Below are 10000 nucleotides of genomic sequence, written 5' to 3'. Positions count from 1 at the left end.
AGCATAAACGTGTGTTAAAGTGTCCTCTAGGAGCATAAACGTGTGCTAAAGTGTCCTCTAGGAGCATAAACGTGTTTTAAAGTGTCCTCTAGGAGCATAAACGTGTGTTAAAGTGTCCTCTAGGAGCATAAACGTGTGTTAAAGTGTCCTCTAGGAGCATAAACGTGTGTTAAAGTGTCCTCTAGGAGCATAAACGTGTGTTAAAGTGTCCTCTAGGAGCATAAACGTGTGCTAAAGTGTCCTCTAGGAGCATAAACGTGTGTTAAAGTGTCCTCTAGGAGCATAAACGTGTGTTAAAGTGTTCTCTAGGAGCATAAACGTGTGTTAAAGTGTCCTCTAGGAGCATAAACGTGTGCTAAAGTTTCCTCTAGGAGCATAAACGTGTGTTAAGGTGAACTCTAGGAGCATAAACGTGTGTTAAAGTGTCCTCTAGGAGCATAAACGTGTGTTAAAGTGTCCTCTAGGAGCATAAACGTGTGTTAAAGTGTCCTCTAGGAGCATAAACGTGTGCTAAAGTGTCCTCTAGGAGCATAAACGTGTGTTAAAGTGTCCTCTAGGAGCATAAACGTGTGCTAAAGTGAACTCTAGGAGCATAAACGTGTGCTAAAGTGTCCTCTATGAGCATAAACGTGTGTTAAAGTGAACTCTAGGAGCATAAACGTGTGTTAAGGTGAACTCTAGGAGCATAAACGTGTGTTAAGGTGAACTCTAGGAGCCTAGGCGTCCTCTGTGACCCGGCTCTCCCCTCCTCAGTAAAGTCAGAGTCTCTGGAAACTCTTTATTGGAGCGTCTCGTCGTCGAACACCTCTGATATGAAACACACGCGGGTCAGAGGTCGTCTTCTTCTTCTGTGGTGGTGAATTAAACGGGACGTCTTTGTTTCAAACGTCTCCTTTACTCGTCTCAGCTGGACCCTGGTCTCTGGTGGACTGCAGCTCCCTCTGGTGGCTGCAGGCGGGACTCCGGTCTCTGTGGTGGTCTGGACCCTGGTCTCTGTGGTGGTCTGGACCCTGGTCTCTGGTGGACCCTGGTCTCTGTGGTGGTCTGGACCCTGGTCTCAGATCTGAACTAAAACATTAAAGTTCAGGTTCCACCGAGATTTGAACTCGGATCGCTGGATTCAGAGTCCAGAGTGCTAACCATTACACCATGGAACCACGTGGTCCCGAGCGGCGGAAGTGTCGTATTTACAGAGACACACGGAACCGGAAACATGGAGCAGCGTCTGATCCGCTGCCATCTTGGTCCAGGGTTCAGAGCCTTCAGACCAAAGACTGTAGAAATATTAATGATTATTATTATTATTATAATTATTATTATTAATAATCATTATATAGTTAAGAGTCTTATTAAATAATGATGTCATAATTATAAAGTCTGTTCTGAACACGTTTCACTGATGAGCTGTTTTTTAATGTGTTTTTTTAATCTCTTGTGATAATTAATGATTTATTAAACTGATGCTTTATTTATTTATTCAAATATTTATTTAATTATTTATTTATTTGTTTAATGATTGATTTATTGATTCATGTATATATTTATTCTTTAAATTGTTTATTCATTTATTCATGTATTTATTAAATATTTTATTTATTCATGTATTTATTAAATATTTTATTTATTCATGTATTTATTAAATATTTTATTTATTCATGTATTTATTAAATATTTTATTTATTCATGTATTTATTAAATGTTTTATTTATTCATGTATTTATTAAATATTTTATTTATTCATGTATTTATTAAATATTTTATTTATTCATGTATTTATTAAATATTTTATTTATTCATGTATTTATTAAATGTTTTATTTATTCATGTATTTATTAAATATTTTATTTATTCATGTATTTATTAAATGTTTTATTTATTCATGTATTTATTAAATTATTTATGAATCCATGTATTTGTGCAGTTCCTCCTCCGGCCTCCAGGCGTCACTGTGAGAAACTCTTCAGAGAGAGGAGCTGTTTCCTGTTTCCTGTTTCCTGTTTCCTGTCTTCTTCTTCTTCTTCTTCTTCTTCTTCTTCTGTGTTATTCAGTGTTTCATTTCCTGCAGACTGAACTTGTGTTCAGTTCAATCACTTTAAACAGATTCTGATTGATTCCAACTTCCACCCTCTGGATCGTCCAGCGTCGCCCAACCAGGTGAGTCCAGGTGAGTCCAGGTGAGTCCAGGTGAGTCCAGGTGAGTCCAGGTGAGTCCAGGTGAGTCAGGGTGAGTCCAGGTGAGTCCAGGTGAGTCCAGGTGAGTCCAGGTGAGCCCAGGTGAGTCCAGGTGAGTCCAGGTGAGTCAGGGTGAGTCAGGGTGAGTCCAGGTGAGTCCAGGTGAGTCCAGGTGAGTCCAGGTGAGTCAGGGTGAGTCCAGGTGAGTCCAGGTGAGCCCAGGTGAGTCCAGGTGAGTCCAGGTGAGTCCAGCGTCGCCCAACCAGGTGAGTCCAGGTGAGCCCAGGTGAGTCAGGGTGAGTCCAGGTGAGTCAGGGTGAGTCCAGGTGAGTGCAGGTGAGTCCAGGTGAGTCAGGGTGAGTCAGGGTGAGTCAGGGTGAGTCCAGGTGAGTCCAGGTGAGTCAGGGTGAGTCAGGGTGAGTCCAGGTGAGTCCAGGTGAGTCCAGGTGAGTCCAGGTGAGTCAGGGTGAGTCAGGGTGAGTCCAGGTGAGTCCAGGTGAGTCCAGGTGAGTCCAGGTGAGTCAGGGTGAGTCAGGGTGAGTCCAGGTGAGTCCAGGTGAGTCCAGCGTCGCCCAACCAGGTGAGTCCAGGTGAGTCCAGGTGAGTCCAGGTGAGCCCAGGTGAGTCCAGGTGAGTCCAGGTGAGTCAGGGTGAGTCCAGGTGAGTCCAGGTGAGTCCAGGTGAGACCAGGAGGGTCCAGGTGAGTCCAGGAGGGTCCAGGTGAGTCCGGGTGAGTCAGGGTGAGCCCGGGTGAGCCCAGGTGAGTCCAGGTGAGTCCGGGTGAGTCAGGGTGAGCCCGGGTGAGTCCAGGTGAGTCCAGGTGAGTCTGAGTGAGTCTGAGTGAGTCCAGGTGAGCCCAGGTGAGTCCAGGTGAGTCAGGGTGAGTCCAGGTGAGTCCAGGTGAGTCAGGGTGAGTCCAGGTGAGTCAGGGTGAGTCCAGGTGAGTCAGGGTGAGTCCAGGTGAGTCCAGGTGAGCCCAGGTGAGTCCAGGTGAGTCCGGGTGAGCCCGGGTGAGCCCAGGTGAGTCCAGGTGAGTCTGAGTGAGTCTGAGTGAGTCCAGGTGAGCCCAGGTGAGTCCAGGTGAGTCAGGGTGAGTCAGGGTGAGTCCAGGTGAGTCCAGGTGAGTCAGGGTGAGTCCAGGTGAGTCCAGGTGAGTCCAGGTGAGTCAGGGTGAGTCCAGGTGAGTCAGGGTGAGTCCAGGTGAGTCCAGGTGAGCCCAGGTGAGTCAGGGTGAGCCCAGGTGAGCCCAGGTGAGTCCAGGTGAGTCTGAGTGAGCCCAGGTGAGTCAGGGTGAGCCCGGGTGAGTCCAGGTGAGTCCAGGTGAGTCAGGGTGAGTCCAGGTGAGTCCAGGTGAGTCCCGGTGAGTCCAGGTGAGTCCAGGTGAGTCCAGGTGAGTCAGGGTGAGCCCAGGTGAGTCCAGGTGAGTCTGAGTTAGCCCAGGTGAGCCCAGGTGAGTCCGGGTGAGTCAGGGTGAGTCCAGGTGAGTCTGAGTGAGTCCAGGTGAGCCCAGGTGAGTCAGGGTGAGTCCAGGTGAGTCCAGGTGAATCCAGGTGAGTCAAGGTGAGTCTAGGTGAGTCCAGGTGAGTCCAGGTGAGTCAAGGTGAGTCAGGGTGAGCCCAGGTGAGTCCAGGTGAGTCTGAGTGAGCCCAGGTGAGTCCAGGTGAGCCCAGGTGAGTCCAGGTGAGCCCAGGTGAGTCCAGGTGAGCCCAGGTGAGTCCAGGTGAGTGCAGGTGAGCCCAGGTGAGTCCAGGTGAGCCCAGGTGAGTCCAGGTGAGCCCAGGTGAGTCCAGGTGAGCCCGGGTGAGTCCAGGTGAGTCAGGGTGAGTCCAGGTGAGCCCAGGTGAGCCCGGGTGAGTCCAGGTGAGTCCAGGTGAACCTGCCTCATTCAGACTCTGAAACCATGGTTTGGTGCTGGTGTCCCACGTCCTGCAGCGGCTCCATGAACAGGAAACACGCCGGGACCCTTCACCTCCACCTGGACCTCCTTTCACCGTGTTCAGAGGCGACACAGGTTCGATTCCAGCCGTCGACACTTTCAGAGTTTCACAGATGAGGACGTGACCTTTGTTTCAGGCTCAGCTGTGTGAACGTGTCCGGACCTCCTGTCTCTTATTAATTATTATTTATATTTATTATTTATTACTGTTTAAAATGTTTTCTGCACTTCAGATGCAACAAAAAAAACGACATCACATGAACTTGAGTCTGTTCTTGATGTAACGTCTGTTTTACAGCCTTTGTTTGTTTGTTTGGACTCATTCATGAAAGTGAAGGTGTCATTTCTAATAACGTAGTTTATCGGTGCAGAGAAGCGTCAGTGGGGTCACTTTGTGTTTTAAGTCCTGGGTCAGGATCCGTTTGACGTGTGGACGTGGGGTAAAGCGGTCTCACCTCAGGACGTCTGGAGGGGTTCCTCCCGTCTCCTGCCGCCGAATATCACAAAACGACGTCACCAGGAAACTAAAGGACGGACTGGATTCAATGAAAAGGATCCTCCGCGTTTAAAAACACGTGTAAACACAAACGGAGGGGGGGGCTGGAGCTGAACCCTGCTGGGCCTGAGGCGAGTCTTCAATGAACCCAACACCTGCACGTCTTTGGACTTCGGGAGGAAACCGGAGAACCCGAGAGACACGGACGCAGACACGGGGGGGGGGGGGGGGGGAGTGCTCGCCACTGCACCACCGTGCCCCTTCCTGGAGCATCAGACCTGAAACCTCTGGTTAAAATGACCTCGGCCCACGTCCCCACATGAAACCACTCCTGTCCGAACCAGGCTTGGACCTGAACCCTGGACCTGAACCCTGGACCTGAACCCTGAACCCTGAACCCTGGACCTGAACCCTCCAGGCCTGTCCGTCAGGGTCAGGGGGAGTGTTAGGGTCAGAGGTCAGGGTCAGGGTCAGAGGTCAGGGTCAGGGTCAGGGTCAGAGGTCAGAGGTCAGGTCTTTGGCGTCTTCACATAAAACCAGAACATTTAAATGAACTTTTGCTGAACTGAGAAAATCAGGAGAGGAAACGTGTGTTTTGTGTTTTCTGTGTCGAACCCAGAAGAAGCTTCACGGAGCAACAACAAAACCCTTTATTTAATTATTTATTTAATGTTTCTTTAATGAGCGAAAGCTGTTCCTCTACCTCTCTACGTGTGTGTGTGCGGCAGGAAAGGGTTAGAGCAGCGCCCGAGGTCCCAGTGAGGTGACGGAGCCCTTCCTGAAGTGAACTACAGTTACTGTGATTGTCATTATGCACCAGACGCGTCTACACCACCACAGCGGAACGACCGCGCTACAAGCAGCTACAGCATGCACACGGCGTGGACACGGCGTGGACACGGCGTGGACACGGCATGGACACGGCGTGGACACGGCGTGGACACCCGTTGCATAGCTCTTCACTGTTTGCCCTTTAAACTGTGCTGCTGGACCAGGACCACCCCGTGGACCTGGTCTCTGCAGAGCCCTGGAGTCGTAGCCCTTCTGACTCTGCAGCGTCCCCCGTGTCCACAGGACGCTCCGTAGAAAAGTAGCCCCGGCGTGGTTTCGTCGCTCCTCGTCCTCCGCAGCTCTGCAGAGAACGTCTTCATGCGGTTCTGCGCGTGAGGGTCCGCGGAGAGGAGGGACAGGCACTGAGGCGGGGGGAGGGGCAGCTCCTCCGCTGACCCACGGTCAGATCCGTACGTGGAAGTTACTGCGGAGACAGGAAGACAGGAGGACGTTAATGAGAGGAAAGAAAGAGTGGAACAGGAAGTCAGGAGGGACCGCTGCAGGACGGGGGCAGTGAAGGTGAGGGGGTCACGTCTGAGGGCGTCCTGACGTCCTGGATCTCTGAGAACAGGTCGCTGAGTAAACGCAGCAGAAGAGAGGAGCAGGAGAAGAGGGTGGTACCTGAGGAAGTCCGGGGCCTTGGACACCATGTTCTCAAAGTCGGAGAAGGAGAGCTTGCGGTCCCCGTCGAGGTCGGCCTCCTCCATGGACTTGTCGCACACCAGCGTCACCTCCTCCGGGCTCAGCTCTCCTTTGGTCAGCTGGTTCAGGGTCTGCCTCAGGTCCTCCTTACAGATGAAGTCGTCCCTGTTAAAGTCTGGACCACAACCAGAGGATCACACACCGGGACACACACCGGGACACACACCAGGACACACACCGGGACACACACCGGGACACACACCAGGACAGACACCGGGACAGACACCGGGACACACACCAGGACACACACCAGGACAGACACCGGGACAGACACCGGGACACACACCGGGACACACACCGGGACACACACCGGGACAGACACCGGGACACACACCGGGACACACACCGGGACAGACATCGGGACACACACCAGGACACACACCAGGACACACACCAGGACACACACCGGGACACACACCGGGACAGACACCGGGACACACACCGGGACACACACCGGGACACACACCGGGACAGACACCGGGACACACACCGGGACACACACCGGGACAGACATCGGGACACACACCGGGACACACACCGGGACAGACACCGGGACACACACCGGGACAGACATCGGGACACACACCGGGACAGACACCGGGACACGCACCGGGACACACACCGGAACAAACACCGGGACACACACCGGGACACACAGCGGGACACACAGCGGGACACACAGCGGGACAGACACCAGGACAGACACCAGGACAGACCCCAGGACACACACCAGGACACACACCAGGACAGACACCAGGACAGACACCAGGACAAACACCGGGACAGACACCAGGACAGACACCAGGACACACACCGGGACACACACTGGGACAGACACCAGGACAGACACCGGGACAGACACCAGGACAGACACCGGGACACACACCGGGACACACACCAGGACACACACCGGGACAGACACCAGGACACACACCGGGACAGACACCAGGACAGACACTGGGACAGACACCGGGACACACACCAGGACACACACCAGGACAGACACCAGGACAGACACCGGGACAGACACCAGGACACACACCAGGACACACACCAGGACACACACCGGGACAGACACCAGGACACACACCGGGACAGACACCAGGACACACACCGGGACAGACACCAGGACAGACACTGGGACAGACACCGGGACACACACCAGGACACACACCAGGACAGACACCAGGACAGACACCAGGACAGACACCGGGACACACCGGGACACACACCAGGACACACACCGGGACAGGGACCAGGACAGACACCGGGACAGACACCAGGACAGACACCGGGACACACACCGGGACACACACCGGGACACACACCGGGACACACACCAGGACACACACCGGGACAGACACCGGGACACACACCGGGACAGACACCAGGACAGACACCAGGACACACACCAGGACAGACACTGGGACAGACACCGGGACACACACCAGGACACACACCAGGACACACACCAGGACAGACACCAGGACAGACACCGGGACAGACCCCGGGACAGACACCAGGACAGACACCAGGACAGACACCAGGACACACACCGGGACAGACACCAGGACAGACACCGGGACAGACACCGGGACAGACCCCAGGACAGACCCCAGGACAGACCCCGGGACAGACACCAGGACAGACACCGGGACAGACCCCGGGACAGACACCGGGACACACACCAGGACAGACACCAGGACAGACACCGGGACACACACCGGGACAGACCCCAGGACAGACCCCAGGACAGACCCCAGGACAGACGTCTCACCGTAGATCTTGAAGGCGTAGATGGTCTTGAGTTCCCTCGGGGACGTTTCACAGAGAGCAGAAAACATGTCGACGAAGTCGTTGAAGCTGAGGTTCCCCTGAGCGTCCTCGGAGAACGTCTCCACGATCCGCTCTCTGAACGGGTTCTCCTGTCGGGACACACGCCGTTAACTCCACCCACGCCGATGACACTGTTCATCTCACAGAGGCAGGCGGAGGACAGGTGGAGGACAGGTGGAGGACAGGTGAACAGGTGGAGGACAGGTGGAGGACAGGAGGAGGACAGGTGGAGGACAGGTGGAGGACAGGTGAACAGGTGGAGGACAGGTGGAGGACAGGTGGAGGACAGGTGGAGGACAGGTGAACAGGTGGAGGACAGGTGGAGGACAGGTGGAGGACAGGTGAACAGGCGGAGGACAGGTGGAGGACAGGAGGTGAACAGGTGGAGGACAGGAGGAGGACAGGTGAACAGGTGGAGGACAGGTGGAGGACAGGAGGAGGACAGGAGGAGGACAGGTGGAGGACAGGTGAACAGGTGGAGGACAGGAGGACAGGAGGAGGACAGGAGGAGGACAGGTGGAGGACAGGAGGAGGACAGGAGGAGGACAGGTGGAGGACAGGTGAACAGGTGGAGGACAGGAGGACAGGTGGAGGACAGGAGGAGGACAGGTGAACAGGTGAACAGGTGGAGGACAGGAGGTGGAGAACAGGTGGAGGACAGATGGAGGACAGGAGGTGGAGAACAGGTGGAGGACAGGTGAACAGGTGGAGGACAGGTGGAGGACAGGAGGTGGAGAACAGGTGGAGGACAGGAGGACAGGTGGAGGACAGGTGGAGAACAGGTGGAGGACAGGAGGAGGACAGGAGGAGGACAGGTGAACAGGAGGACAGGTGGAGGACAGATGGAGGACAGGAGGTGGAGAACAGGTGGAGGACAGGAGGACAGGTGAACAGGTGGAGGACAGGAGGAGGACAGGAGGACAGGTGGAGGAGGAGAACAGGTGGAGGACAGGTGGAGGAGGACAGGAGGAGGACAGGTGAACAGGTGGAGGAGGACAGGAGGAGGACAGGTGTAGGACAGGTGAACAGGTGGAGGACAGGTGGAGGAGGACAGGTGTAGGACAGAAGGACAGGTGGAGGACAGGTGGAGGACAGGAGGACAGGTGTAGGACAGGTGTAGGACAGGTGAACAGGTGGAGGAGGACAGGTGGAGGACAGGAGGAGGACAGGTGTAGGACAGGTGAACAGGTGGAGGACAGGTGGAGGACAGGAGGACAGGTGGAGGACAGGTGAGGACAGGTGGAGGACAGGTGGACAGGTGGAGGACAGGTGGAGGACAGGAGGTGGACAGGAGGAGGACAGGAGGTGGAGAACAGGTGGAGGACAGGAGGACAGGTGGAGGACAGGTGGAGGACAGGTGGAGAACAGGTGGAGGACAGGTGGAGGACAGATGGAGGAGGACAGGAGTAGGACATGTGAACAGGTGGAGGACAGGAGGAGGACAGGTGGAGGACAGGAGGAGGACAGGTGAACAGGTGGAGGACAGGAGGAGGACAGGTGGAGGACAGGAGGAGGACAGGTGAACAGGTGGAGGAGGACAGGTGGAGGACAGGTGAACAGGTGGAGGACAGGAGGAGGACAGGTGAACAGGTGGAGGAGGACAGGTGGAGGACAGGAGGACAGGTGTAGGACAGAAGGACAGGTGGAGGACAGGTGGAGGACAGGTGGAGGACAGGTGTAGGACAGGTGGAGGACAGGTGGAGGACAGGAGGAGGACAGGTGAACAGGTGGAGGAGGACAGGTGTAGGACAGGTGAACAGGTGGACAAGTGGAGGACAGCAGGACAGGTGTAGGACAGGTGTAGGACAGGTGTAGGACAGGTGGAGGACAGGTGGACGGGTGTAGTACAGGTGTGGGTGAGGGGCACCTTGAGCTCCGGCATGGTGACGATGAGCGTCAGAGGGACCCTGATGTCGGGGCTGTTGGTGTAATCCAGAGGAACTAAGTGAGGAGCCAGCTCCCGGTATCTGCCGTGGAGCCTGCAACAGGAAGTCCTGGGTTAGCATGGTGCTGGGTTAGCATGGTGC

At 54.7% G+C, this 10000-nt stretch overlaps 1 protein-coding gene across 1 annotated transcript in view; it reads right to left on the bottom strand.

Moving 5' to 3' along the window:
* Positions 1–5256: 5256 nt before the first annotated feature.
* Positions 5257–10000, bottom strand: part of LOC310951101 (calcium and integrin-binding family member 2-like) — an 8854-nt gene continuing 4110 nt past the window's right edge. Inside the window, exons 3-6 of the mRNA XM_083919190.1 lie at positions 9841–9952; positions 7915–8062; positions 6057–6252; positions 5257–5859 (exon numbers count right to left, since the gene is read on the bottom strand). Coding sequence (XP_083775316.1) covers positions 5838–5859; positions 6057–6252; positions 7915–8062; positions 9841–9952 — 478 coding nt within the window. The 3' untranslated portion in view covers positions 5257–5837. The remainder of the gene's footprint in view (positions 5860–6056; positions 6253–7914; positions 8063–9840; positions 9953–10000) is intronic.

This window comes from Echiichthys vipera, assembly GCF_963691815.1.
Source record: "Echiichthys vipera genome assembly, chromosome: 1".
NCBI classification, from domain to species: Eukaryota; Metazoa; Chordata; class Actinopteri; order Perciformes; family Trachinidae; genus Echiichthys; species Echiichthys vipera.
The sequence above is the reverse complement of the archived record's forward strand: the minus strand, read 5'-3'. Positions and strand labels throughout refer to the sequence as shown.